The sequence below is a fragment of the Kuraishia capsulata genome, genomic scaffold, assembly GCF_000576695.1.
Source record: "Kuraishia capsulata CBS 1993 genomic scaffold, Kuraishia_capsulata_scaffold_5, whole genome shotgun sequence".
In the NCBI taxonomy this organism is placed as follows: domain Eukaryota; kingdom Fungi; phylum Ascomycota; class Pichiomycetes; order Pichiales; family Pichiaceae; genus Kuraishia; species Kuraishia capsulata.
Window position 1 is genome coordinate 605,497 of NW_019172954.1, and position 27,196 is coordinate 632,692.

General features: G+C 46.0%; 14 protein-coding genes across 14 annotated transcripts; 6 read left to right on the forward strand and 8 right to left on the reverse strand.

The window, feature by feature from the left end:
* Positions 1–108: 108 nt before the first annotated feature.
* On the reverse strand, positions 109–2,577 carry KUCA_T00004297001 (uncharacterized protein; the record flags this gene model as incomplete). Its single annotated transcript, XM_022601016.1, has 1 exon — positions 109–2,577. One exon carries the CDS (start codon positions 2,575–2,577, stop codon positions 109–111), a length of 2,469 nt encoding a protein of 822 aa, XP_022460305.1.
* A 292-nt stretch (positions 2,578–2,869) lies between these two features.
* KUCA_T00004298001 (uncharacterized protein) lies at positions 2,870–3,607 on the forward strand (the record flags this gene model as incomplete). Its single annotated transcript, XM_022601017.1, has 1 exon — positions 2,870–3,607. One exon carries the CDS (start codon positions 2,870–2,872, stop codon positions 3,605–3,607), a length of 738 nt encoding a protein of 245 aa, XP_022460306.1.
* Positions 3,608–4,173: 566 nt separating this feature from the next.
* Positions 4,174–5,049, reverse strand: KUCA_T00004299001 (uncharacterized protein; the record flags this gene model as incomplete). Its single annotated transcript, XM_022601020.1, has 1 exon — positions 4,174–5,049. One exon carries the CDS (start codon positions 5,047–5,049, stop codon positions 4,174–4,176), a length of 876 nt encoding a protein of 291 aa, XP_022460307.1.
* A 383-nt stretch (positions 5,050–5,432) lies between these two features.
* Positions 5,433–5,972, forward strand: KUCA_T00004300001 (uncharacterized protein; the record flags this gene model as incomplete). Its single annotated transcript, XM_022601021.1, has 1 exon — positions 5,433–5,972. One exon carries the CDS (start codon positions 5,433–5,435, stop codon positions 5,970–5,972), a length of 540 nt encoding a protein of 179 aa, XP_022460308.1.
* A 324-nt stretch (positions 5,973–6,296) lies between these two features.
* On the forward strand, positions 6,297–8,792 carry KUCA_T00004301001 (uncharacterized protein; the record flags this gene model as incomplete). Its single annotated transcript, XM_022601022.1, has 1 exon — positions 6,297–8,792. One exon carries the CDS (start codon positions 6,297–6,299, stop codon positions 8,790–8,792), a length of 2,496 nt encoding a protein of 831 aa, XP_022460309.1.
* Positions 8,793–8,962: 170 nt separating this feature from the next.
* On the reverse strand, positions 8,963–9,910 carry KUCA_T00004302001 (uncharacterized protein; the record flags this gene model as incomplete). The annotated part of the gene is made up of 1 exon (XM_022601023.1): positions 8,963–9,910. One exon carries the CDS (start codon positions 9,908–9,910, stop codon positions 8,963–8,965), a length of 948 nt encoding a protein of 315 aa, XP_022460310.1.
* A 505-nt stretch (positions 9,911–10,415) lies between these two features.
* Positions 10,416–11,612, forward strand: KUCA_T00004303001 (uncharacterized protein; the record flags this gene model as incomplete). Its single annotated transcript, XM_022601024.1, has 1 exon — positions 10,416–11,612. One exon carries the CDS (start codon positions 10,416–10,418, stop codon positions 11,610–11,612), a length of 1,197 nt encoding a protein of 398 aa, XP_022460311.1.
* KUCA_T00004304001 (uncharacterized protein) lies at positions 11,613–11,969 on the reverse strand (the record flags this gene model as incomplete). The annotated part of the gene is made up of 1 exon (XM_022601025.1): positions 11,613–11,969. The coding sequence occupies one exon, from the start codon at positions 11,967–11,969 to the stop codon at positions 11,613–11,615; it is 357 nt and encodes a 118-aa protein (XP_022460312.1).
* A 14-nt stretch (positions 11,970–11,983) lies between these two features.
* Positions 11,984–14,710, reverse strand: KUCA_T00004305001 (uncharacterized protein; the record flags this gene model as incomplete). Its single annotated transcript, XM_022601026.1, has 1 exon — positions 11,984–14,710. The coding sequence occupies one exon, from the start codon at positions 14,708–14,710 to the stop codon at positions 11,984–11,986; it is 2,727 nt and encodes a 908-aa protein (XP_022460313.1).
* A 1,478-nt stretch (positions 14,711–16,188) lies between these two features.
* On the forward strand, positions 16,189–16,968 carry KUCA_T00004306001 (uncharacterized protein; the record flags this gene model as incomplete). Its single annotated transcript, XM_022601027.1, has 1 exon — positions 16,189–16,968. The coding sequence occupies one exon, from the start codon at positions 16,189–16,191 to the stop codon at positions 16,966–16,968; it is 780 nt and encodes a 259-aa protein (XP_022460314.1).
* A 299-nt stretch (positions 16,969–17,267) lies between these two features.
* KUCA_T00004307001 (uncharacterized protein) lies at positions 17,268–17,729 on the reverse strand (the record flags this gene model as incomplete). The annotated part of the gene is made up of 1 exon (XM_022601028.1): positions 17,268–17,729. The coding sequence occupies one exon, from the start codon at positions 17,727–17,729 to the stop codon at positions 17,268–17,270; it is 462 nt and encodes a 153-aa protein (XP_022460315.1).
* A 732-nt stretch (positions 17,730–18,461) lies between these two features.
* Positions 18,462–20,294, reverse strand: KUCA_T00004308001 (uncharacterized protein; the record flags this gene model as incomplete). The annotated part of the gene is made up of 1 exon (XM_022601029.1): positions 18,462–20,294. One exon carries the CDS (start codon positions 20,292–20,294, stop codon positions 18,462–18,464), a length of 1,833 nt encoding a protein of 610 aa, XP_022460316.1.
* A 1,069-nt stretch (positions 20,295–21,363) lies between these two features.
* KUCA_T00004309001 (uncharacterized protein) lies at positions 21,364–23,766 on the reverse strand (the record flags this gene model as incomplete). The annotated part of the gene is made up of 1 exon (XM_022601031.1): positions 21,364–23,766. One exon carries the CDS (start codon positions 23,764–23,766, stop codon positions 21,364–21,366), a length of 2,403 nt encoding a protein of 800 aa, XP_022460317.1.
* A 948-nt stretch (positions 23,767–24,714) lies between these two features.
* Positions 24,715–26,790, forward strand: KUCA_T00004310001 (uncharacterized protein; the record flags this gene model as incomplete). Its single annotated transcript, XM_022601032.1, has 1 exon — positions 24,715–26,790. The coding sequence occupies one exon, from the start codon at positions 24,715–24,717 to the stop codon at positions 26,788–26,790; it is 2,076 nt and encodes a 691-aa protein (XP_022460318.1).
* Between the last annotated feature and the right edge of the window lie 406 nt (positions 26,791–27,196).

A 27,196-nucleotide genomic window follows, 5' to 3' on the forward strand; every position in this document is an offset into this window, starting at 1 on the left:
GATGAGACTAGAAATACATAACCAGTTGAAGATTATTGACTGGCTCACCAACAGAGGTGTAGCCAGTGATACCATCCGCTTAAAATCACCCATGCAATTGCCTCGCTTCTAGTTTGATGCTCCAAAAGCCCAACTAATTAACCCTCCGTTACCATCAATCACCTCCAGCGCAGCTGAATTCAACGACCTCTGAATCCTGCTAAGACCGGTTTCCCTGGGCTTTTGAGTGCCGCTGTCATGTCTCTGTGCCAGATCCGACTCCAACAGCTGCCATTGTGCTAAAACAGCCCCGTAGAATTCAACAGGAACATACAATAGCAAAAGAGAACAGACTTTCAGCTGAACCATTAGTTGAGCAGACCCTCCGCTCAGTTCGTCTTCCGAGGTGTATTTGCACACCTGAAACAAGGCCGCCCAGCTATGTTGGATCTGGGCAATGGCAGCGTCAGAGGGCTCATAGAGCAAGTCCAAAGATAAGTTGGAGGAAAACGCAAAGTCCTGATTGGCCATAGCATACTCCAAACACATCATCTGAAGTCTGAGCCTAGCCGGCTCAGCGTCAGTTTTGATGCCAGAGAACCCCATTTCCAATTGAAAAAAAAGAGGTTCTAGACGGTCAAGATCAAGATACGCTTTCAGGTTAAGTTCTAATATCTTCATGACAACTTTTCCAGCATCGTGGATTTCATAAAGGTTCTTCGGAGTGAGCGGAACCCCGGTCTCAAAGTAAACTTTGTATCTGAGTAATAAGGGAAACGAACTTACCAGGCCCTTGAGTTTCACGAAGTCGTCGGGACGAGTGGAAACGCCCAGACTGATGTAAGCAGCATCCCAAAGGTCCAGACACTCTAGACAGCTCTTAAGCCATCCGATTGACGTATCCAGATTGGTTGCTTTGTTGTAAAATCCCCAGCTGTATTGAGACAATACGAGGTCGTAATCAGAGGCTTTCATTTGCGAAAACTCAAGAAACACCCCAGCAACTTGCAGACTTCTAGTATCCATAATACGCTCGAGAACAGCCTTATCCAGACTGGATCTCTTCATTTTACGGAAATATGCGGTGTTGTCAAATAACCAGTAGACCGAGTTTAAAACCGCTGCCCATTGGCGTTCGTCTGAATGAAGTTCACTGGTTTCATTGGCCAAGAACTTGTTCAATTCCTTAGCCTGGAGCTCTTCCGAAGACCCACTGAGCTGAAGAATGTCCACCACCGATAATCCGCTTGAATACAATCTTTGTGCACTTTCCACCAGTCTTTCGGCCGACTCAATTGACCCCAGAGCAGGCTTGACCTGCAGCAACAGCCCAACGTCTCGAACGTTCTTAGTTTCAGTCAACGCGGCGAGTTGAGCATCTTGAAGGTCATGAGGTGTAAAATCCAACGAAGATTCATCTGAAGAAAGTAAACCAGTCAAATAGGCGAGGCACTGTTTCATAGCCATGAAGATCTCGAGCGATACCACGGGACAGACATATATCTGTGAGACGACAAGGCACACAAATTCGGCTGCGACGTCAGGATGGTTATTCGACAATTCGTCAATCAAAACTGATTGTGACAGAAGGGTAGTCAGTTTAGCGTAATTTTGCTCCAGCGTCGCCAGATTGTTTCCGTCAGCCAAAGAGGAGTTACAGAATTGCTCCAGCCATTTCCCCAGAACCATCCAGGAACCATGATAGTCAAGATACGGTATCAAGGCCTCGGAGACCAGCTGAGTGGCATTTGCATCATTCAAGGGCTGCAGAAACTGGTCAATGGCATCATTATCGGTCAGCAAATCCCAATCCGTAAGTTTTGGAATGGTGGTGATCAGCGATAATTTCTGTAATGGCTGAAGTAGGCCAGCTTGCCAATTTCTAGCTGATTCAGATGAACCGGCTATACTTTGTAGAAGATTTTGTGAAATGGCGATATTTGGCACTGCTGTGTCAACAGCAAGTACTCTGCTTTTGGCAAATGCAAAAAGAATAGAGTCTGTCAAAGCCTTCATTTCCGTCTGTGTTTTGGGCTTCCTGGATGTCCTAGGCTCTTCTTCGATGTTCAGTGTCCAACTATTATCCTCGATCAGCCCAACCGTGTCCAGCAACACATTTTGACCCCACTGCAATCCACGGCATTCAAGTCGTAGTCTCTGGTATACCGCCTTGGCCCGTTCACTCACAGACTCAGGGCTAACATCAATCAAAGTTGCCAATTCGGGCTTTTCTTGCACTATTTCCGCCAACACCTCCTCTACATCAAATACACTCTCCAAATTAGCCTCCAAAGGCTTGTGGATATCGTTCTGGAGGTGATACTGCGTCACAGCCTCTATCGTCTGTTGCACCACTGAGTGTTGCTCAGCAGGTAACGTTTTCGGCAGCCAACACACCAAAACCCCAAGAACATGATATAACGAAAACGATGGAATTTCATCGTATGGATAATCCCCTCCATTGACCGAATTTTGCAGCAAAAGGTTTGTTTCTGTGTATATAAGAGGTGCCAGCTTAACCAGAGCACGGCCTAGTAGATCAACATCGCCTTTGGATGCCAGAAAGCAGGATATTATCAGGGCCTGGTTAGTGAACATGAGAAACACCTCTGTGCAAAATTGTCCTCTTCTTATTTGCCTTTTGTTAACACGCTTTGTGGCCTTTGATCAGTTGCTAGTCTCTCTACAACAGCTGGCTAAGTCGTGTCTTTGGTGACCGACTAAAAAGGGCAGAAGCGAATCGTGCGATGAGCAATTTGGTAAAGGTGCACTACCTTGTTCAGGTCTTCAGGATGCACTAAAGGTGTCTAGACACACTGATATCCATGCATAACGGTGACGCTAAGAACCGGGTGGCAACGAATATGGACGATAGTGAGTTTGTGATCCGATGGAGAGAATATCAGTTTCTGGGCGTGCAACTAACGAGATAGAAGCAATCGTGGCCAACAGACGCAAGGTGTACGATGTGGACATAGAGCAGTACCTCGAGTTCAGAAAGGAACTCTGGGCAGTTTCAAATAGTGTCAAACTCGGCAAAGCCGCAGATCCCAATAGGTTGAAGGAATTGGCACTGACGTTGGAACGGTTGCAGACACGACTCGGGTTGAACGTGAGACTAGAGAAGCTCAAGTACTCGAGACTGAGCTCTGAGAATGAGCACATGGATATGTTGATTGACTCACAGTTGAGCGGCCTTGTTACACAGATGGACAGCGAAAACAGGCGATTGCGATTGACAACTGATAGGTTGAAGCGCGATTACAGGAAAAAGTTGCAATTGAACAGGCTTATTCGTAACTTCAAATCGGCAGAGTCGCTTATCAAGCTGGATTCTGCGCAGATATCCGCTCTGTTCAACAATGCCGAGATCGAAGACGTTGTGAAACATTCGTCACAAGTTGATGGAAGACAAGGCCAGAAGACTTATACGTTCAGGAAGCAGAATCTGTCTGCATCTTGCCGAGAGCTTGAGAAGGCCATTGAGTCAAAGAAGGCAGAGTGTGCTGCATTGAGGATCAGCATCAACAGCAATCGCGAGAAGTGGCTGAAGATATCGCAAAGGATCAAGTTTGTTGCAGAGAGCTTAAGTGGGGTTGACGGAGATGACATGGAGGTGGAAAGCTAGGGTTGGGCCTTGCTGTAAGGAAAAGGCTTCGATAGCTCTCTCTGAATGTCCAAGGCGAAATTGCTGGAATCGAGATGTCTTTCATACTTGCCCTCAGTATGTGTACGTATGTCATGGGTATATGCTGGCCAGCTTCTGCGTGATTGTATCGCTTGAAATTGATAGCTTTCACTGGTTGAGTGATGACTTCCACACGTTGCTAAAGGGGTATGCAATGCTCTACTAGCGAGGTAAGAGATTCAAGATCTCTTTTATCAGTGTCTAAATCAATATGTGATTCACTTGCTCGGCATTAGAGTCCTTTTGACTAAATTTGATCGTCTCTCTCGAAGTTTCACTCTCATGTCTGCAGCTGTCTGGGGCTGTATATCTTCAATCTATGATTCCTTATTGGACTCATAAAAGAAGTGACTCTTCTCTAATGTTGTTTCCTGGTCTAAACGTTGGTTTCTTCAAATGTTAATAGACTAGAATATTTATCAAGAACTCATCTCCTTCTCCATAACTTACTATACTCAAGATACCAATCACAGTCTTCTTCTATATACAGTTCTTTTTATATTCACCTACTGAGTCTCCTCTTCATACTGAGCGATTCTGTCGCGAATAAACTCCTCAACAATGGCAATCTCCTTACTTTTCTCGATTGTGAAGTCAGAAGCCTCCCTGTACTCAACAATCTTTTCGCAAGCCCTAGCCACTCCAGCAGCATTGGGCGATTCCTCAAAAACGGCGTACATCTCTGCAATGTCTCTGAGCTCTCCAAGGTCCTTTCCAACTTCTTTCTGGAACCGGTGGTACTTGAGCTCGGCGAGGTAGCGGATGCCCTCGAGGTACTTCTCGTCAACCTTTATGGAATCATCCAGAACAACCGGTATGCCAAAAACTGCACTCTGGAAACGATCTAGACGATCAAACCAATCCTGTGTGTCCACATTGTCGGCCTCGTTGTATCTCTCCCTGAACTCCTCGAGATACTCCAAGCGGGCATTGCCATCTTCGAGACTGCTCTGTGTGTTCTCAAAGGCACGGTATCTCTCGGTGAGCACGTGTCTGATATTGATCATGGACTTGCGCACAACTCCTTCCTGATCTTCGTACAAAGACGAGCTTTGCGACCGTATACCATCAAGCAGATGCTTCTCTCTGAGGATAATGTTCGATTCCTTAAGACACACATACCACAGCTTGTGCAAATCTTCAAAAGACTTCCTCCTCAACTCCTGGACAGACCAACTTCTTCCGGTAGATCTGACCTCATTGGAGTCACGAATGAACTTTTTCTCAGAAAAAAACTGCCACAACGGATGGTCATCTGGAACCTTCAAATTGTTCAGCGTGGGTATGATGGGCTTCCTTAGTTTGGTCTGGAGCGCCACTCTCACTTTGGCATTTGCCACCGACGATGTGTGAAACCCCGATCTTTGAATCCTCGCTAACATCTCTGGGGCTTTAGGGTTTGCCTTTGGTGTGGATAATTTGATTTCTAGAAAGTCCAGTTCTCGTCAAGCGCCCGTTGACTTTTTTCAGAGATGAAAGGTCGTGCACAAGCTAGTTTAATCTGACCAATCAGAGCTTGATATGGCAGGATGTGGTTGTGGGCTAGTTTAATTAGGAAAAAAAGCCGTGAGAAAGTATATAAGCAAGAGGTTTATAAATTAGAAGTCTGAAACATTTTTTATCAAATTTGCTCCAAAAAAGGTGATTTCTTCTTGACGCTTGATTTTGTAGTGCGGCGCACAGAAATAGCCGCCCAAAGGTCGAGACTGAAGTGAACCATTCTGGCACCCTAGATTTTCATTCAGCTTGTTGTCGCAAATACGCAATGCGGATATTTGGCACAATTGCTGGGCGATGTGTGCAAAGATCTATGTGGTTTCACACCAGGTGGATGGCTGTGCGAAGACCCTTTCATCACTCGTGGAGGATGCTAAACGAAGCTGGAGAAGAGGACAAAATCGAGCAGATAGCGGCCAAGATCGCGCGAATCAAAGTTCCCAAAGCCAACAAGATGCCACCTCGACCTAAGATCAATGAAAATGAGATCGAGGAAAAGTTCATAAAGGGAGGCAGCGGCAAGGGCGGTCAGAAGATCAACAAGACCAACAGCAAGGTTCAGCTGACGCACATACCTACGGGGATAGTGGTCACGTCGCAGGCAACGCGATCAAGAGATCAAAACCGCAAAATTGCACGAGAGATTTTGGCACAGAAGATTCAGGACCAAGCCAACCCTGACACAAGCAGAAGTGCCATGGTCATACTACGGAAACAGGCCCGCAAGAGTCGGGCTAAACGCAAGACGCGCAAGAAGTACAGACTGTTGGACTCTGAAGACGATACCCATGAGACAAACGATAAATAAACACATAGTCACATAGCGAAAATTAGACGCCCAAAACTCGGGTCAATAGCCGCTGGTTTACAGAGAACCGCATAGACATGGGTCACCCACGACTTCTGCGGGGGGTGTCCCTCTTTCAGAGCCGGTTGATGGTTAGATAGGCAAGTAGTGGCACTGCCCCGGAGTCTATTCGGGGTGGGTAAATACTCTCAGCCGATTGGAGACTCTGCCGCCAACTGAGTTGGGTTTTGAATATAGGCTTTGATTCGCATTCGCTGCTTTTTATTCCGCTCGTACCGCTGCTTTCTGCTAGAGCTAATTGCCTGAGGTACAGATCGCAACAAAATGGCGTTGAGACAAGGAACTTCTCCTCCGCTAGATACGCCTAGCGGCTCTAGAGACTGTGACAAGAAAGGCCGGTCCACCTCGTGCTATTTCTGTCAGAAAAGAAAGCAAAAGTGTGACCATCAGCTTCCTTCGTGTAGTACCTGTCTCAAGGCTGGTGTCAAATGCGAACAGCCAGAGAAGTATGGAATGACCTCGAATTCGAACGTGTTGATGTTGGAGAAGAAAATATGCCATTTGCAGAAACTTTTAGAACAGAAGGCTTCTATGGGAGTTCCGTTGCCGAAATATACCATGGTTCCAGTGACTTGTCCCCATTCTGCTGCTAGTCCTCCTATCGACGGATTGCACGTTGACGAGAAAGATTACCGAAGGTCCATTTTGGGAAACTATCAACTACAAGATTTCTTGGAAGTTCCTCCGATCAACAACATTGATCCCAAAACGGCTAAACAGCTGCTGGAGATATATTTTGCTCTTTTTCAGTACAAGTTCCCTCTACTAGTGGAGAGAGATGTATTGGAGTTCCACAGAGCCTATTTTGCCAACGAAATCGACAACTATGATGATTTCCACTTCAGTTGTGCACGGATGTGGCTGATATTTTCGATTTCAGCACTATTGCACATGACTACTGGGAAATACAAAGGCCCTTCCCCTGCGGGATTCTTCTCTACTGCTTTGAGGCACGCTTCCAAGCTGCGGAACATCACTCCGCTGCAAAAAGTGGAAATTCTGATTCTACTGGTGTTTTACCTGATCAGAACAGACAAAGATTCGTTCTTCCTGTTTGACGTGGTTAGCGAAGCCATGCGCCAGTGCAAAGCATTAGCCCTTCATCGCAGGCAGGGCTACGAGAACATGGACCCGGATCTCCGTGATCGGCGCATGCGGTGTTTCTGGTGCACTTATCTGCTAGAAAAGGCAATAGCATCTTCTGTGGGGAAGCCCTATGTTCTATTGGAAAGCCAAATGGATCAAGACATCCCCATGTTTGACCATGAGCCGTCCAAGGCCAATTCCACCAAAAGTGGCACCATTTTTGTCAATGAGGCCATCAAAATTCGCCGTATTGAAGCTAAGTTTGTGGAGGAACTGGATCTGAATAATCCTGAGTCTAATGCCACTAAACACCAGCTTCCCAAGGTGCGGTGCTATTTTGCAGACCTGGAGAACTGGCGCCAGGAATGCCAGGGGTTTGGAACAAAGGGTATTGAGAATGAAACGCTTAGTGTATACTACTGCCGGTCAATCAGGACTCTTATACAGCCGTTTTTGGAGCTTTTGGACCCTGAAGACAGACTTTTCAAAGAGTGCCAGGCTGCGGCAGGGCAAATCTGTCAGTCGCTCAAATCATTTCATCAGCGTACGGTCACGGGTCATTCCATAGTCCATATTCACACCATGTTCGTTGCAGGTGTCACCCTGATTTACTGTCTTTGGTTGACAAGAAATGTGGATGACCATCGACGTCGCCAGCTGGGAGACGACTCCAAGCACACGCGGCCCACAGTCTCGGAAGCACTCTTTCGCGGATTGGACGATCTAAGATCATGCTCAGTCTGTCTTTATGTGATGGCTGAGAGAACTAGTTATGCTATTAGTTTCAGAGATACTTTTGACGATCTCTTGCATGCTACCATGGCGAACTTGATTCTTAGATGTGGTCCAGACTCGAGCGAGATCATCTATAACAGCAGTCCAGGTCTTCCGCCAGCTGTGGTGCGGAAACCTCTAACTAACTATGCTCTAAACATCAAGTTGAACATGCGAACCACCGAAGCTGAGAAAAAAGAGGAGGAAGATCTCAGAAAGAAGCAGGGCCAGCTCAAAAAACTATCGATTCCAAAGGGGCTGAATCATCTGCTTGCCCATCCGCCTCCATTTGGTCCAGATGACGATCTCAAAGAGAGAGCAAAGAGCACCAGCCAACTGCGCTCGACTCTTCCAGAGACCAGGCAAGAGCCCAGACCTGTTGCTCAGCAAACGGCTCATCAACCGGCCCACCAACCGGCTCCCTTTTCAGCCGAGGTTCTGCTCCAGCCAGAATTGCCAAGCACAGCAACTTCAACAGCTAATCACAGTCCGTCTGTGCCACTTACTTCTTACTCGTATTCTACTCCGGGTATTGAAGACAGTTGGAGCCCAGAGTCTTCGTTTGGAGCCAGACCAACACAAAACCACAGAGTTTCCGGTGCAAACACTTTCAAAAAGCGCAAGCTCTCCGACTCCAGCTTGGAAAGGATACAGGACGTCGGGTTTCAAAATAACCAAGTTGATTTGTCTTCCCTTGTTGGAAGAACACATGAGATGATCAACAACATCTCTACGTGGACTGGTGAGAGTGGTCAACAGTTCCCCAATATTGTGAACAATTTGGCACCGATCGAGTTGCCGGAGATGAGGAAGGCAAACCTGGAACTGATGGTACCTTTTACGGATGTTCAAACTGAGGATTTTTGGAGTGGATGGGAAGATTTTGGGTTTCTTCCATGATAAGACCTCTGTTCTACCAAGCCCTCAGACTGCTGCTCTACTCTCAGAATGTTTTTCAAAGTCCTTGTCAAGCCCATTACTCTCCAATTGCCTTTCTGGAAGTCAGATGCTACTCGCTATTTTCATATCTTTCTCCATTTCTTGCTTTATCTCACCTTCGCCCTCCCTTTCTATACCAACTCCACACACCGCCATTCGACATCGCCCACCTTGAGAACATCTCCTTCACTCCCGTCAAAGTCCACGGGGAAATCTGTGGCATTATTGCCAGTGGCAAGCACACTTTCCCATATTGAGCCGTTATAGAACGACCTAACTGTCGATATGGGCGCCCAGTTGGTGCTATCCTCTTTGTCCCATAGAACGCCCTGTCCCCAGCTACCAATTCGAATATAACGTCCAACAAACCTGTCTGTAGTCACATCCAAACATATGCTAACTGTACTAGTAGTACCCTCCAGTGCTACTTGACTCGCTGGAGTGGAAGTATTCGGGTTCAAACTGCGCCAAATCTCGATATATGGCTGTTCCAGTCCAGTATCGGGGTTCACCATTACACCGTCTTCTCTGCGATCACCGCTCTCCAAAGACTGGAATTTGCCGATATCACGACCCCCCATCTCTACCTTCTCGTCGATATCTTTGAGCTTGTTCTCCTGCATTTTGATGATAGACATTGAGTTGAAGAACTCGTGGCTGAACTCGATCTCGTTCTCGGCAATCACCACTTCTTCTCCTGCCATTGCCCAGTTCCATTGGTATGGGAAGACAGACAGAGAGTTTTTGAGAGGCCTCAAATCGACGTAGTGAGCTCCTGGAGTTGTCAGAACCATTGTGGTGGTCTCTTCGTTGGCTTCAGCTGGAGGCCACTGGATCGAAATTCTGACAGACATCACGCTCTGATGCGATTTGTCGTCAGTTTGTTCCTGAAAAGCAATTGTCATTTTGTGTTTGTGATGGATAGTTTCTGTGTGTTTGTTTGCTGAACTTGAAAGCCTCAGCAAAAGTGCGTGTCTTATGGATTCGCAGGAGAAGACTTGTTGGATGAACGTCTTGATGGGGAGAACTGGTGAGGCTGCATAATATTCTTGCGTGCAATCGCAATATTTTCGCCGCATGGGGGTCTGACTATTTTTCAATTGTATCTGTATTCGAGCTCAATTAGCTTCTGAAAAAGTGTTTTCGCGTTGACTCCAATGAAAAGAAATTTGGTTCTAACAAGCACTTTGGAAATTATATTGGGAACTACCAGAGGAGACCAAGCACAATGGCCTATGCACTCTTACCACTATCTACCATCCTCTGGTGTCTTAATTGCGCACTAATCACTACCAAGAATACAATCATGAAAAATAATGATAATAAAAGTATTGAAAACTCATTTATGTATACATAAACATAAACTCGGGCAAACACGTGATTTCATTACCCAAAACTATCTAAAAATTCGATTTTTATATCCATTAGCCATCACCTTTGGCGTTTTGTATGGTCTTTCCCTTTTGGGAAACGTGATGAGGCCTAGTTGACATTTGTTGCTAAGAGTAGTTTCCTCGCGTTGTCTGCGATACGTCTATAATACATTCGCAGCATTCTTGAACGCGAACTGCGCAATCCCTGCCAATGCAACTCAATGTGACCATTCCGGTGACTCTCACCAGAACAACAATATACGTGTTGATTCTGGTGGTGGCCACCACATTCGTGTTGCTGCCATGGTCTGTGATTATGTACCTTCGGTTCTACCAGTACCTTATTCCGATCCCGGAGGTTGCAATCCCGCTGAAATTCGATTATAGACTTCACAAGCATGGAGCTTTTTCGATTCTGAATTTTGGTGATGTTGTGGAAGAAATGCGTTCCAAGGGTGGTGATGTTGATGTCGGTAAGATGTCTTATGAAATCGCATTAGACTTCACCAGCTGGTGCGACTTAAAGGTCCAGTCAATCTCAGACTTTGCAGAGACTGACTCAGCATCTCTAAGCGATCTCTCGTTCAAAACTGTCGGGGTCAAGATCAGCATTGTTCGCGATAATACTTTAAACCACCAACTGAAGCCGTTTGAGCTAGACGTCAGTAAGAGCGCACTTTTCAAATCAAAATTCGCACATGTCTGGCCAATCACGAACCGCGACGAAACCCCAGCTCGCTTTGGGGAGAAGTCTTTTCCTTTATCTCCTAATTGGAATTATTTCAATGCACAAAACCAGTTTAGTACCTCGGGGGTACTGCTATCCGAGTCAGCATGGTTCCCCCAGAAATGCATAGGCAATCTCAAGGATACCTCCCACGGGGAGGAATTCGGCTGGATTCCGCCAGTTCTGCGCCCGTTTATGCCGCCTGTATTTACGCGATACTTTTCCTCGAGTATAAACCGTGGTGTCGAGAATCTTGGCACTAAACACGCTCTCGTGCTCGTTCCTTGCTTCCAAGTGGGCCACAGTCTCAGCCAAACGAATATCGCCAATTTGCGGAACTCCAAACTGGTTCTTGAATTCAATACGCCCTCTTTGATGGTGCTGAACGAACCGCAAACTGCTTTGCTAACTTTTAAGGTCAAATGGTCCGGATTCCGCCAGTTTGTGTTTGAACATCGCGTTCTCAGTCTGCTGATGGGAGTAGCACTGTTCTGGGGGGTCAGCAGCTCTACGTGTGTTATAGTGGCCGTTTTCATGTGGTATTATCTTACTTCGCAGATGGACCAACCTACTGTAACCAAAAAGCCTATTATCAATAAGGAACCAGAAATCAAGAAAGAGCCAGGCATTAAACAGGAAGGCATGTTTGACACTTTAGACTCGCTTCTGGACCAGAGATGACTACGCGAATGCTCTACGGGCAAATTGTATGACGAAACCTGAAACAAGAATCCAATCCTGCTCATAATCGGGTTGAGATTGACGAAATAAATATGAATGAACCAATAAATAGAAAAATAAACCTAGAAAAATGGCATGAAGGTGGGGGTCGACACTGTATGTAGGGTCATCTGACCCCCCGAAGTAAACGTCCCGGTGATAAATAGGCACAAATAAAACAACGTGATGGAGATTATAATTATAATCAAATGGTAACAATAGATGCAATGGCAAATCCAAACGACTAACAGTGCCGTAGGTGTGATTTATCTGATGGGTAGTGGGGGATGAATAAGCGTTGACATGGAAATTCGGCATTGATCAGTAACCGTTCAATATCCATTCAACTTATTAGGAGATTCAACGTCTAATAATGGAAAGTCGTAATGGCTGTTCATGAACATCTCAAACTGCTCAACACACAAATTCCATTCTGCGAAAGACCTTCCCAAGTTATTCATCCGGTTTAGATCCAAGGCGTGTTTCATCTTGGGCTTGAAAGGAGTGAATCCCAGCTCGAAAAAGGCATCTTGACTCTCACTGAAAGGTGACTTGGGCAGCCTTGGGGCCGGCACTTGGTCTAGAGGGATGGATGTTGGGGCAACGCCCGACAGTCTCAGGTTTCCGTTCAATCTGTTGACGAGGTCAATCTGTCTGCCCATTGAGAGGTCATCAATTACAAGCTCGAATTTGTACTGCTGACGATACACATCCGGGGTCCTTTCTCCAAACTTGAAGTCGGGACTGACGATGTAGTCTTCGCCCAGCGCAGACTCCACGGCTGGGTACTCCTCGTCTATGAAGAGCTCCTCAAAGGAGGAGTACGATGAAGGAGGTGAATTTGCAGTTCTGGTGCTCATGACCGATGGCGATGAGGATCTTGACGAAAGGGAAAGTGAGCTAAATGCTTTTGCAAAATGGGTATCTTCCTTTTCATCCTTCGACTTGGCATTGCTTTTGCCTTTGGCCTTCACAGCATCACCAAGATCACTAGCATCGTGGTTCATGCCCTTCTTGAAGAACTTGAACACCGAGCTGTAAAGACTCACATTGGACTGTGTTGAACTCGACATAGACGTCAACGTAGTCGATGAGGGTGTTCTCTGAGGCGTAGAAGTGCCCGTGGTGTATGTCGATTCGTCAAAGATCTCGTATGGATGCGTCGTCGTGAAACTTCTGCTAAAAGATACAAGGTCTGAAGTGTACGGCTTGTTCTCATCAAAAGACCCGACTAACAGTTGTTGCTGAAATTGCTCCCAATTTCCGGCGATCGGGGAAATTACCATCTTGCGGTTGATGATCGGAGAGCTGGGCTCAAAACTGGGAAGTTTCACGTGTGGAGAAGACAGGCCCGTGCCGTCAAACTGTAAAATGTGATTTACCAGCTTCTTCCGTGAGCTTTTGAGTCGATTCGAGACAATGTTCTGAGTGTTGTTGCCGTTAGTCATCAGTCTCCAACAAACAAGCCTGTGGTAATATGTCCTAACAAGAGGCTGCCAATGACAAAAGTACTTGAACCAATTGGACATTGTCCAGTTGACAAACTCCTGCTGATCCGCTATCATGTCCCAGGAGTTGAAGAGGTAAGACAGACCTTTCAGCTCGAGCGTCAGGTTATCGCAAGAGGTCATTCTGTCAAGAACTTTGAGCCAAAACCGCCAGTCAATGAACTGCGTGTAGAAGGAATCATTTGTTTGGTAAACGAATGTTGTAAACTCGAATTGCAAATCTAACACCATGCAGCACTTTTCGGTATCGAAGACCGAAATTTTGGAAGCTATTCTACCGAGAATGAGATCAACACTTTTGCACACCATTGGCACAATTGCGGATTCGTAGTCGTCAACTGAGTTAAAGCAAAGATCCCTCAGTGCCCTCAAAAATTTGAGGAATGGAACAGGGATCTTCAGATCTGTGAATCCGTCGCGCTTTGCGGGAGCTGAACCACGCCGCTGGACCTGGATCTCGGTGTAAGAGTGCAAATGTGCCAAAATGATTGTAAATCCCGGACAGCAAAGCGCTGCGTTCCGGAGACTATGGGTGGCAGTGGATCTCAAATACCAACCGCAAAGGTTGAGGTAATGCCTGAGAAAGGAGAAGAAAACGTCATTGTTATCGAGACAGCTCCACCGTTGAACCCAAAGTCCCTTGGGATCATTGATACCCTTCACCGGATCACTGGGTGGAGGCACTGCATTCAAAAACTTCTTTTCAACCCTTAGCAAGTTTTTGGAAGATTCAAATCTAGATTTTGAGCCTATGAGACCAGAAACATGCTCGGGAAAAGCAGCTTTGAACAGAGTCTGCAGTCTATCGAGATCTATCTGCTCATCTTCCACTTTGGGAGGTCTATTCTGGCTGTTCAGCAGATCGAGAGGAGATTGCGCTTGCGCTTGCTGCAGCAGCGTGTCTTTGACAGTGTCCAAAGCATCTATTTTCACTCCCAAAAGAAACAACATAGCACCAGCCGCTCCTGGAAGATTGAAAAAGGCATATGCAAACACTTTTCCAACGAAAGCACTCGCAGAAAGACTGATCTTTTTGGAATCAAGTCTTTTGATGGCATACTCTAGTGTTTGTGTGAGGAGGTCTCTGTATACCTTGGCAAAGTCTTGGGCTAGAGACCATTCTCTGCGAGAAATGATCTTAGACAGACACTCCAGGTGCACAGACCGATCGCTAGAAGGCATTTTGAGATCTGTTTTGAGCGCAGTGAGGATCTCAACCCACCATCTAGTCAAGGTCGAACACACCATTCCCCAATATCGTGAATTCACTGGGAAACTTTGTAGTTGTAGAAGAACCGGAATAAAATGAATTCGTAGCACATTTGAACGCTCTATTCCCCGCTTTGAAGTATATTTGCTAAGATATCTGTTTAGACTTTTGAGTGCGATGATCCTGTCTTGAGAGGCAGATGGTGATGCTCCTGTTTCATCTGGCGGAGATGCAACTGTCTCGGGTTTTGGCTCGGCTGTACTTGCCCCAGAGCCCTGGCCAAGCAGTCTTAGTGACAGCACAGACCTTCCCATTTGTCGCTTCGAAGTCAATCTTTCCATCGAGCAAATCGGAGGTTTCAGCTAAGCGACAGGATGATCTCCTGAAGGCTGCAAAGGTCAGACCCTATCGATGTGGAGAGGCTCAAAATGACGAATAAAAAGACCAAAAAGACCTGTAAAAGGATCTCGCAAGTATTATCAGTGGCCTGTAGTAAGTACCAAAATCTAAAGCAGAAACGCTAGTGTTCTTGTGGAATAGTCGTAACTTTAACAAGACAACACAAGCTTTGTTAAAGGTAGAGGCGGAAAAGCTTAAAACAGCGTGGAATGCTGCAAGTTTTGAGTCAGGTACACGCCTCGGGACCTGGTTGGATCTTTTTGACACAATTCAAATGCCGAAACTACAGAACAGTCAAATGACTCAACTCTGATCAATCAGCAATATCAGCAATATCCGTAGAATAAATTCTTACACACTACAAGGGCCATTTTGCAGTACTTATAGCAGAGTTCCAACCCCAGTGCCACACATGAGAAGTGGCTGGACGGCCTTTTACTGGGTCCAAGGCTTGGGTACACAGAGCCAATGTCAGCATTACCCGATGCGGCCACAACCGATCCACAACCGAACCCCAAAACGCAAAGTCCAAGGGTGTGTGCAATTTAACCCAAAGCAATCATGAGGCGCTAAATCTGTGCAAAGGCCGTAATAGGAGCATCTTCAGTTGTGTACTGGAAAGATTTGAAATTCCGTATTTGGGTTAGCCTCAACAATTAGGCCGGGTAATAGAATATACATATTCGAGTGACCGCATTTCTGATTAGAAATACTAAGAAACGCAATCTACAGTTCAAAGCTTACATTAAGAATTGCTGTAATAGTTAAAATATCTTATGACCATGACAGCCGGTTACTCCGCATAATTGGCCGAACGGCAGAATGATATAGGGCTCTGGCTGTTCCAGAGAGTTCCATCAGATGATCATTTCTGCCTGCAGATGCCTCATCTCCGGAGGGCCCGAGCCTATGTTCCAAACCATTCCGTGCTAATTTAGTAACAATTTATTAGCGCAAAGACTTTATTTTTCATTTCATTGAGTTTGATTTCTTGATTCCGGCCACTAAATTTGTGCTTATCATCAACCATAAAGCCCACTAACCTTGAGTTCCTGCTCCCCTGCTTAAAAGCCGCACGCAAAACGGTTTGGTTGATGCACGGAAACTGACGATTCATGCATGTAAGATAGCCTTAAAAATAGTAAGTACCAGTTGTCGTAAGAGATACAGGGGTAGGCCCATTAATTTTGAGGGATTTTCGGGACGTGACCTCTTTATTTGGGTTTTTCTGGTGTGATAGAGACTTTGCGTGATCCGGTTTCTTCCGATGAGTGGAGTTTCGAACGTATCGTCTGATGAGTAGCCCTGCATTCGGGTGCATATATAATGATGAGGGGATTCCCTTCTGATTGAAAGTTTGAAACACAAAAAAATACCACGGATAACTTTCCAAGCTACTCATCTATTTTCTATAACATCAATGACAGACATTACTGCGACACATTCAGGCGAGACAGCTGCAAACCCAGCTGCAACCCCAGATTCCGAGAAGGGCACTCCAATTGTCCAACAGCCAGAAATCTTTTATAACCCTCCTTCAACTGCAAATCTGGCTACCGGTTACTTTCCCGCACCAACACGCAAATTTGCCAATCCTGTTCCTGCGGGAATGTCTGTTATGGCTACGACACTGTTCACTTTAGGCTTAATTCTTTGTCGTGCCCATTCCGTTGACAACCTCATCATTCTGGGCTCTACCTTCTATTTCTCTGCCGGTTTAATTCAAATAATTGCTGGTATTTGGTGCATTGTTGTTGAAAACACTTTTGCGGCAGCTCTACTGCTTAGTCTGGGTGGATTCTGGGCTGGCATTGGTGGAATTGCCACCAATGACTTTGGTGCTCAGTCTGCCTACGATTCCGACACCTTCGCTAGTGCCTTTGGTTTGTTCTTGTCAGCCTGGACAGTCTTTGACTTCTTGCTTTGGACTTGCACTTTTAGGTCTACTATTCCTTTGTTCTGCACCACCTTCTGCCTCTGGTTCTTTATGCTTCTTTGGACAATTTCCATTTTTGGTACTCATCCCAATGTTGAGACCGCAGCAGGTGTATTTGCGTTCCTTACCTCTTGCGGTGGATACTATGCCGTCTACGAGGGCCTCACCTCTGAGGAGAACAGTTATGCTCGCATCCCTAAGTCAAAGCGCTTCCTTATGCCTTACGCCTACAACGCCGAGAAGGCTGAGAAGTCGCTGGTTTAAACACTTGGATTGCCCTATTTGATTCCTGCTTATGTTAATGCGACACGATATACGATACTATATGCGACATACGATTAACGAAGTCCTATGATAATATTTTTTTAACGATAGGCCTCTTTTTGGAAAAAATTGTAGTGCCATTGGGTGGTAATTTTACTACCTGATAGGGCTGAAGGTGGTGGTCTCCATCACAAATTATAGTCGCCGCGTTGCAAATACCACTGCTATCAACATCGGCAAAACCATAAATATCCTCAAAGAGCCCCAAACTTTTCATCCTTCGAATGTCAAATGTCAAATCAAAGCTCAGGGTTAGGATTGTCGTAAACCAGAAATCCTGACTTCTTTCCCACCCTAGTATAGAGCAACTGTGCACGATGGTTCTCAAACTGTGTCATCCAATAAACCTTGAAACATCCCATAGCCTTTGCTTCTGCGTAGACATTCTCAATCAAAGCTCTTCCAATGCCTTTAAGCCTTCCATCCACCTTGACAAACAGGTCATTCAGATAAATCCTATCGCGCATGTTCCAGGTATCCAAGTGCCTAAGGTAATGCGCAAACCCCACCAGCCTGCCGTCTCCATCAACAGCTACCACACACCACATGGGTACCTCGGTATCTAAAAAACGCGCAAATGTAAATTCTATGGTCTCTTTATCGAGTTTACTTTCATAAAACTCAAGATATGACGAGGGTCCCGAAAACAGGGCCAACCATTCGTCATGGTCGGACTTCTCCACAGGTCTGATGGTTACCATTGTATACCAAACGAATCAGAATGAATTTGAGCAAATAACGGAGTTTTGCTATTTATTTTATATTACAAACGTTAATCAAATATTAATTAGCTATGCGCCTGGAACGACCAGATTAGGCGCAAAAACCCCTGGCGCAAACTCATGTTTCTGAATTTCTTATCTCTAATGCGAGCGCAGCTTTGATAAGAAGATCATTTTATTTAGCGGGGCTGCGTAACCGCTCAAATGTGGAGGGCTACAAGAGCTTTCCAAGGTGGAGAAAGAGAACCAAAAGTAATATATTTCAATTTTTAGAATTGGTAAAGTACTTTTGATTTGGTTTCTACAAGTACTTGTACTCGAATCCAAAATTATTACCAAATATACCCTTTGGTAATATCTGTCTGCACGATTTGCATTGGCCAGAAATGAGAAATTTTTCAGATTTCCAGTTAAATATGCAAATGAGTTACATTGATACGCACAGGAGTTCAGAAAAAAATATGTTAAAAATGACTTTACTCAACTGAATTTTTAGAAGCAAGACTCAAAAACTACCCACTTCGCCTACTCGCTCCTTCTTCGCTATATTTTAGTACTACCTATCTTATCTATAAGATCTTATCTCGTTGATCTGCATCTACATCTGCATCTCCAAACCTCGAGCCTTTTTTAATTTCCGAGTGCACTCTACCCTTTAAAAATCACGTTAGAACGCATAGATCATATCAGACTTTATATATAAAATTAAGCTTAGATAACAGTACCCTTGTTCTGCTTCTTGTCGATTCTGTAGTTTTTCCAGATACCAATTGAAGGAATTGCCAATACCAGAATGCAGGTGGCCGAGATGGCACCGTTTCTCTGGGATTGACCCCAAGCGTAGTTGATGGCATTTCTGATGTCTCCTCCAACTGGGTAAGAACGCTGGACAGTAACACCGCCAAGGTAGATGGTAGACCAAAGATCATCAGCAGAGTCAGCAGGTAAAGCCTTACGCAAAGCAGATGGGAAGATGTTGTCGTAAATGGCAGCTGCCACGGCATAACCAATGGCACCTCCCACACTCGAACTGAGACCCAAAATCGAAAGCATCATTGGAACACCTTCACGGTCGGCAGCAGCCATGACAGCCATGTCCTCACCGATGACAAGAGTACCACCTGCAAAGGCAATGAAGATCTGACACATGACGATGTAGCCAATGTTGCTCTCTTGGCCACGGAAGCGGATCATAAGACCGGCACCGAGGAACATGAGTGGAAGACCGAAAAAGAGACAGGTATACTTGAAGGTCTTGATGTAGCGAACCCACACACCAAACACCACTGACCAGAAAGTAGAGCCAATGTTGTAGATCTGCGACATGTAACCAGTGTTGGAAACACTCAAGTTGTAGACAACATAGACAAAGTTGTAGTAGTACAGATCCCAAGAGTAGAAACTGAAGTAGAGAATGGCTGCAGTGCAGAAAGCACCCAGAACGGTTCTTTGACGGAACAACTCCCATTTGACGAAGTGGGTGCGAGCGAAGAACTTCTCCCAAGCAGCAAAGACAAAGAACAGCAAAAATCCGATCACCACCATGGCGATGAAGGTGGCACTCTTGTAGCCAGCACGGCCGTAGGTCTCAAGACTGAATGGCAGCAAGAACAGAATGAAAGCAGCCATCAAGATGAAAGCACCAACGACGTCAAACTCGTGAATGTAAAACATAAGGGATTGAGCGAAGGAACGGCCACTCTTGTCTCTGACGAAAAGACCCATCTTCTCAGCCTTGAGTTGGTAGAACTTGAAGACAAGAGCCAGAGGAACAAACACAAAAGGCATGATGATAGCGAAAGCTCCGTAAGCCCATCTCCAGGTAGTCATCTTCAGGAACGACTGAGCAGCAAGGGGACCAGTGAAAGCGGTACAGATGAATGGAGTACTGGCGAAACCAAATGCAAAGGCTCTGTTCTTCAATCCAGAGGTATCGGCGATGAAGATATCCAAAATCATGTAGATCGCATCGTAGCCGATCCAGTAAAGTACATAGCCAGCAGCATAGGAGTTGGGTCCGTTGCAAGCAGCAAGAATTATGATTCCCAGAATGTAAACACCGACGAAAAGAAGGAAACCCTCGGCACGTCCCACAATGTTCAAGGTTTTGGCAATTGGCAGTTTCAAAACACCACCAATAATAGACGCCAAGATACCCGCCGTACTCACTTCCGGAGCAGCAGAGAAGTCTGCGTAGGCAAACGATTGAACGTTGCTTCCAATCGACTGTTGAAGAGCCAACATGAAGAAGCACAGCCAAATCCAAGCGTAGGTCAGATAAACCGCGGTTTTGCTCCAAACAAGCGCAGCGGCCTCTGCCTTCTGAACACCTGGAAGAGCATCCTCGGTAACTTCATTGGGATGCAGGGCAACTTCCTTCTCGTTCAGAGCCTCCAGACTGGTAGAGTCTGATGAATCTTCAGCGGATTGCTCCAAAGCAGCCTCACCATCGGCCTTCTGACTGCTTTCGTCGTTAGCCGTGAAAGTAGTACCTTGGACCAACGAGGCGTCGTTACGGTTCTTGATATGGTCGAAGACACCCATAACTGCAAAAGATGTTCACTTGAGCTATGCAAAAAAGTAGAACAAAGAAAACGGAAACCTTGCTCTCATATTTATGCGATGGAAAAAAAAACAACGTATCTGACTATCTATGCAGCTACCGCTAAATTAGATTCCGCAATTGCCAAAAATTCCTTTTCCTGGCCTATTTGGGGGAGATGAGCTTGCCGCCAAGTAGCCGCGGGGGATGCTCCCTTGAGAACATTTTGGGCCTGCTGTGGGATGCATCAATGAAGGTGAACGCCGATGAAGCCTCCGACATGATATAAATCAGTTCCTTTGTTTAATGTTTTGATAAGCTTCAGGTGGATCTGCGGGTTTCGAAGAGGTTAGCTTGAAACCGCGGAAAATTTGGCAAAAAAACAGCCGTTGTAGCCTTTTTCTCACACACAAACACTCATTTCAGCGGATGGCTTTTGGACTGCGAAGAGCAGTACAAATCTCTATAAAAAAACGCCGATTTTTTTGTACAGCAACTTCCTAACGGGCTTAGCTCAAATATTTAAAAAAAGGTCATTTCAATTTACGCTCAAAGGCACACAATGGAGTTAACCGCCAACTACATGTGCCAAGTGGGGGAAGCCGCGCAAAAGGGAATGCAAGGCCTGCCAGGATCCGCACCGTCCCAAAACGTCGTTTGATTGATTCTCTATCTTATCATTTCAATCAGTTCTGCCGACACCCTTGCTGTACAAAAAGTATACAATCTTTCATCTGTTTTAGCTTTTTAAAGCCTAGGGCGAGACCGCTTTGGCGGATCACTCGAAAACGCACGGCTTTACGTTTTGGAACACATGCGTCTACCAAAGTCAAATTCCATTGGGGTTTATTGCGATCGTTGCAAACTCAGTGAAATCTCTTGGCTTAGTTGACTAGAAACCGAAAAGGCCGAATATTTGCGGCTCGCCCGCGCACGAAGTTTTTTTTCCTTTTTTTCTGTCCGCACACACAAAACGTTAAACAACCGAAGAGCCGCACGGATCTTATACGAGCAATATTTGATTCTACATTGAAAAATTTTGCTTTTTGGCGAATATCTTCACAATATTGTTTACTGATACAAAACAAGCAACTTGCTGTTGCGACGAATGGACTCCTCCACAAACTTCATTTCGTCATGGGCCTCATTCGACGAGACCAAGACTAGGTTGGAAATTCCGCTGAAGCTCGGACTGTTTGAGTCGATAAATGCCTCAAATTCGCCCGTTTCCGTGCAAAGTAAAAGATTGACCTCAGTGAGTCCCTTGGTAACCCATTTTAGCGCATCAATCTCTTCGGTCGGACAATTCGCTGCGTTGACCATTATGGAAGCGAGCTCTATCCTCTCTGAAGCTGCTAACCGCAAAAGAAGCTTCAAAGCAACTAGATCCGTCACCGATAAACGCGGAGCCCCGCTAAAATTGAGAACAAGCGTAATTGTAGTCAACTGGAAACTTTCGGGATTGAGGATGGTCTGTGTAGAGAACAGCGACGAATCATCAGTCGCATCTTCATCACCGGCATCCTGGTTGTTGTCCTCTTGGTTATTGTTAACGAAAACACCAATGTGGGAACCGGTTCCACTCTTCAGAGCTCTTAGGCTATCTATCAAACCATCAGAGTCTACCAGCAGATCCAAAAACTTCTTCTGGTGGACGAAATGGAGGAGCAAGGCACTAACGTCGAAATCTTCTCCAGAGAGACCCGCAAACACCGAGTGTTCGTCGCTGGAAACAAAACGAATTTCCGATGAGAAATCGACATTTTTGAATCCACAAAAAATCTTGAGAATACTCAGAGTTGCATTTAGTTTATGTTTCCCAACTTCGTTAGCTGTGGCCGTGTAGTTTGAAGCCAGGATCAGGTCCGAGATTCTCTCGGTCAACTGTTTGATGTAAAGAGCATGAACTGATGTCCCCCTTCCACCATTAGAGACCTGACACACTCTTTCGATAAAAACCATTGCATTCGATACACTTTCTGTGTTTGTGATAGAAAAAATGATCTTTGGGATCGAGAACTCATCAAAAGTCTGGAGGGTCACATCTGGCACTTGCGAAACTTCCAGGGACCCGCCCACTTCGCGAACAGACCCCTTGTCACCCTTGTCCGAGTCCTGGATGGAAATACGCTCGGCGAACTCTCTGTTCTTGAGCCACTTTTGAACGTTTTGTCTGTAACTTTCTGGATAGACAAGAAGAGTCAAGGGAGTGGTGAAAACAGTGGTGGCCAGAGCCATCACGATAAACATAGAGTAAAGTTTTGGAGTAATAATAGAGGCACTGAGACCAGTCTTGAGAACAACAATTTCAACAATTCCCTTACAAGACATGAGAACCCCAACGGCAACAGATTCCCGCGAATACAGCCCGTTGAACTTAGCAGCAATAAAACCTCCTCCAATCTTTCCAACCATTGCAAGCGATATAATCCCAATAATATATCCCCAGTCCCTTCCTTGACTGAGAAGCCCCAAGTTCACATTGAGTCCCGCGAGCGCGAAGTAGAGTGGGATCAGCATCACGTAGACCAGATCTTCAATGCGTGCAGCCAAACGCGCAACGTAATCGTTTTCGCGAGGGACTATTGTTCCCACAACAAACGCACCAAAAATAGCATGAACTCCGATGATATCTGTAAAAAAAGCCGATAATAATGCGGTGCACAAAATAACCAGTGTAGACAGTTGGGAGGGTCCACTGTGGTTGTCGATGTCTTTCACCACATTGAACAGAAACCACCGCAGTGTCCATCTAACTGGGAAAATCACGAAGAGCATCCAGCCAAGTGCCACGAGCACTATATATCCTGTGGTTTCCGGTTTGGAGGAGTTGGCTAGAGTAACACACAAAGCAAGCAGAACCCAGCCCAGTAAATCGTTGGTGACACCAGCAGCAAGCACAATGACTCCTACACGGTCCTTCACAAGTTTGAGCTGAGTGAGAATACGCGCAAGCACAGGGAATGCAGTAATACACATTGCAACCGCCACAAACACCAGAAATGTGGTGAACTTGATGTGTGGCTCAACGGTTTCCCTGTAGTCCTTCCAGAGTCCAATAGAGATCAAACATCCCAATCCAAAAGGCACAGCCATGTTGAAGATACCAACAGAAAGAGCCACACGCATATGTTTCTTGATGAAATGAAGGTCAACCTCACACCCAACGATGAAAAGCAGCAGACAGACACCAACATTGGCCATCAACGTTAACCCCGGAATAGATGCATCGGGAAACACCGTCTTGGTGAACCCCGGAATCTTCCCAATGGCACTTGGACCAAGAAGGATACCTCCAATAACCTCGGCAATGACCTTTGGCTGTTTGAGACGACGTAGTGGCACATATAAAAGTTCCGCAAACACTATGATCACTATGGCTTGAAAGAAGAATAGCGTGTAAGGCGACGAAGAGCTGTATTCGAACGGGTCACGCCCGGCAATGATTCCAGCCACGGAGGTGGTGTTCAACATGAAGATAATTTCTGATTCAACCAAGCTTGAAACAATAGCCTTTGTTATGCCGATCACGATCTACTCCTTGTGTCGCAGGATGCAATTTAAAACAGGGACCATGTGGAGGTGGTGTATCTACCAATAATTTGCGGCGCAGACGGCAAGGTTCTCGGAGTTCTTGCAGCGGTGGGAAAGTTAAGCCGGGGACAGGATTGTATTCGAAGAAGTATACATATAAATGTTTATACGATTTTTTTTTGCAGAGTGCTTAAAGACAGATTCTCGCTCACTTGTTCATCGTAATTCAATCAGGGGGGAAATGCTGGACTGCCTTGAAGAACGGAGACGCAAAGCTTATAAGTGTATTAGCAAATAAGTTGCCGCATGAGCTACGGATGTGGGGGGGTTGAACAAGGGGGGGGGGGGGGGGGGCAGAAAGTTATCAACGGACACCATCTCATCGGATATATACAAACTTGCGTAAACCTGTCAAGAGACCCTGAAATAGCATCTAGAGGTTAATTTAGAATTAATCTTGCCGGATTCGGGAGTAGGGGTTGACAGCATTCGGCTAGCCCAGAGAGCTTTAATGGCTGCTCTTTTGTTTCCCCACACTATTAACCAGCCTCGGCAACGGACGAGTTCCTACGGTTGAGACACGGTTTGCCCACGGTTTCCAGAGACGGAAAAACAGGCGAGCGTCTTCCGGCAAACAAACAGATTTTTGCCAGACACCTTAGATAGTGACTGCGGTTTATTTCCGCGTTGGGCCAGGGGGAAGCCCAAATGCGTGTATTACTTCCTCATCGGGCACTTTTAGACGTTCCAGCTCAGTAACCGCAAATACCCAGTCTTCGCGTGATCACACTAGAACCACTTCGAAATATAAATAGACAGTTGCGGGCCTGAAAAGCTCTTGAAGAAACCTCTTCTACCATTTCAAGTTGTAATTGATTAGAAGAAAGAATGACGGTCACTAAAGCAGAAGAGCATGATCTGGTGCTGCGCACCTTCAGAGTGTTGATAGCAGACCTCGTTCAACACTATGGTGGGGGTCACCCCGGAGGAGCCATGGGTATGGCGGCGATCGGAATCGCGTTGTGGAAGTACACAATGCGTTACTCTCCACGCGACCCCAACTATTTCAACAGAGACCGTTTCGTTCTTTCGAATGGTCACGCTTGTCTCTTTCAATACACCTTCCTCCATTTGGTTGGATACGAGCACATGACAATGGACCAACTCAAATCATATCATTCCAACGAGCTGGAATCATTTTGTCCCGGCCACCCGGAGATTGAGCACCCGGGGATCGAAGTGACCACCGGGCCATTGGGCCAGGGCATAGCCAACTCTGTGGGGATGGCTATTGCGGCCAAGAATCTTGCAGCCACTTATAATAGGCCGGGCTTTGACGTTGTGGATTCAAGGATCTACTGTATGATTGGAGATGCTTGTTTGCAAGAGGGAGTAGCGCTGGAGGCAATTTCTCTGGCAGGCCATCTCGGTCTGGGCAACCTCACGGTGTTGTACGATAACAACCAGATTACGTGTGACGGAAGCGTAGATATCACTAACACCGAAGATATCAACGCCAAGTTTAGAGCTTGCAATTGGGATGTTTTGGAGATCGAAGACGGGTGCAATGATGTTGATGGAATCGTCGCTGCTATCCACGAGGCCAAGACCACATCCAAGCCCACTCTCATCAATATCCACACCATTATCGGAATTGGTGCCGATATTCAGGGAACTGCAGCAGCTCATGGTGCAGCCTTTGGTACATCATCAGTTGAGAAATTGAAGGAGCACTTTGGATTTGATCCCAAGGAGTACTTTGTGGTGTCCCCACAGGTTTACCGCTTCTTCGGCGATGCTGTTATCAGAGGTGAAAAGTTGCAACGTGATTGGTCCGATTTGGTTGAATCTTACAATGCTGCATACCCTGAACTTGGTGCAGATTTTGCTCGGAGGGTTAAGGGAGAGCTGCCTTCAGACTGGAAGAAATACATTCCTTTGGAGTTCCCCTCCACCCCAACCGCAACACGTAAGTCCAGCGGTTTGGTCGCCAACCCACTGGCCCAGCACATCAACTCTTTCATGGTCGGAACTGCGGATTTGACTCCTTCTGTCAACATGGCTTACAAAGACAAAGTGGATTTCCAGAACCCCGAAGTCCGTGTAAGCTGTGGAGCCAACGGCGACTACTCGGGCCGTTACATCCACTACGGTATCCGTGAACATGCCATGTGTGCGATTTCGAACGGACTGGCTGCCTATAACAAGGGAACCTTTATTCCAATCACCTCCACCTTCTTCATGTTCTATTTGTATGCAGCTCCAGCTGTCCGCATGGGTGCCCTGCAAGAGCTGCAGGTCATCCATGTTGGTACCCACGACTCCATCGGAACCGGAGAAGATGGCCCTACCCACCAGCCAATTGCATTGACCAATTTCTACAGGGCATTGCCAAATTTGCTGTATCTTCGTCCATGTGATACCGAGGAGGCTGCTGGTAGTTGGGAGTGTGCTATCGAGGCCAAGTCCACCTCCTCCATCATCTCCTGCTCCAGACAAAATCTTCCACAATTTGTGGGCCTTACTGACAGAAACAAGGTCAAGCTGGGAGCTTATACCCTATACGGACCCGATGATGCTGATCTCCAGATCCTTGGTACCGGTGCGGAACTCGGATTCGGACTCGAGGCTGCCAAACTACTCGAGCAGAGAGGCATCCGCGTGCGGGTCATCAGCTTCCCATGTGTCGAGCTGTTTGAGAGACAGTCCAAAGAGTACAAGGCCTCTATTCTGAGAAGAGGAAAGGTACCAACCATCATCGTTGAGGCGTACGCTGTGAATGGATGGGAAAGATACGCTACTGCCGGTTTTAGTATGTCCTCCTTCGGCAAGTCATTGCCTGGCAAGGACGCTTACAATTTCTTTGGCTTTACTGGTGAGAAGATTGCTCATAAGATTGAAAAATACTACAAAAGCTTCCAGGAGGATCATGATTCGTTGTGGACTTTCCAGGACTTGAACTGATGGATTTTGATAGAGGACTGAGTTATAGAAGTTGTTAGAAGAGGCTAGAATCGGATACAGATGAGCCAATAGCGATTTTATGAGTTTAACCTGAATAGCAGAATGTGGTATCAAAGAGCTCCACTTGATTATAGTTAATTATGGCTGAATATTTCTGGTAAAAAAGATTGAAATCGATTAGAACTAACTTACTAAACAGCAGATTAAAGAACCACCTACTATAACTGAAGAAAAAGAAAACGAAAATATTACATCAGTTTATAGTTCTGATAAAACCTAATCAACTGGCAGAACGTGAGGGAAAGAACAGAGTCCATTATTTTAGTGATTCCCAGACAATTAGGCTGAACGCGAGGTCCAAGCAGTAAAGACTCAACTGTCATTTCCACCATATGGAGGTGATATG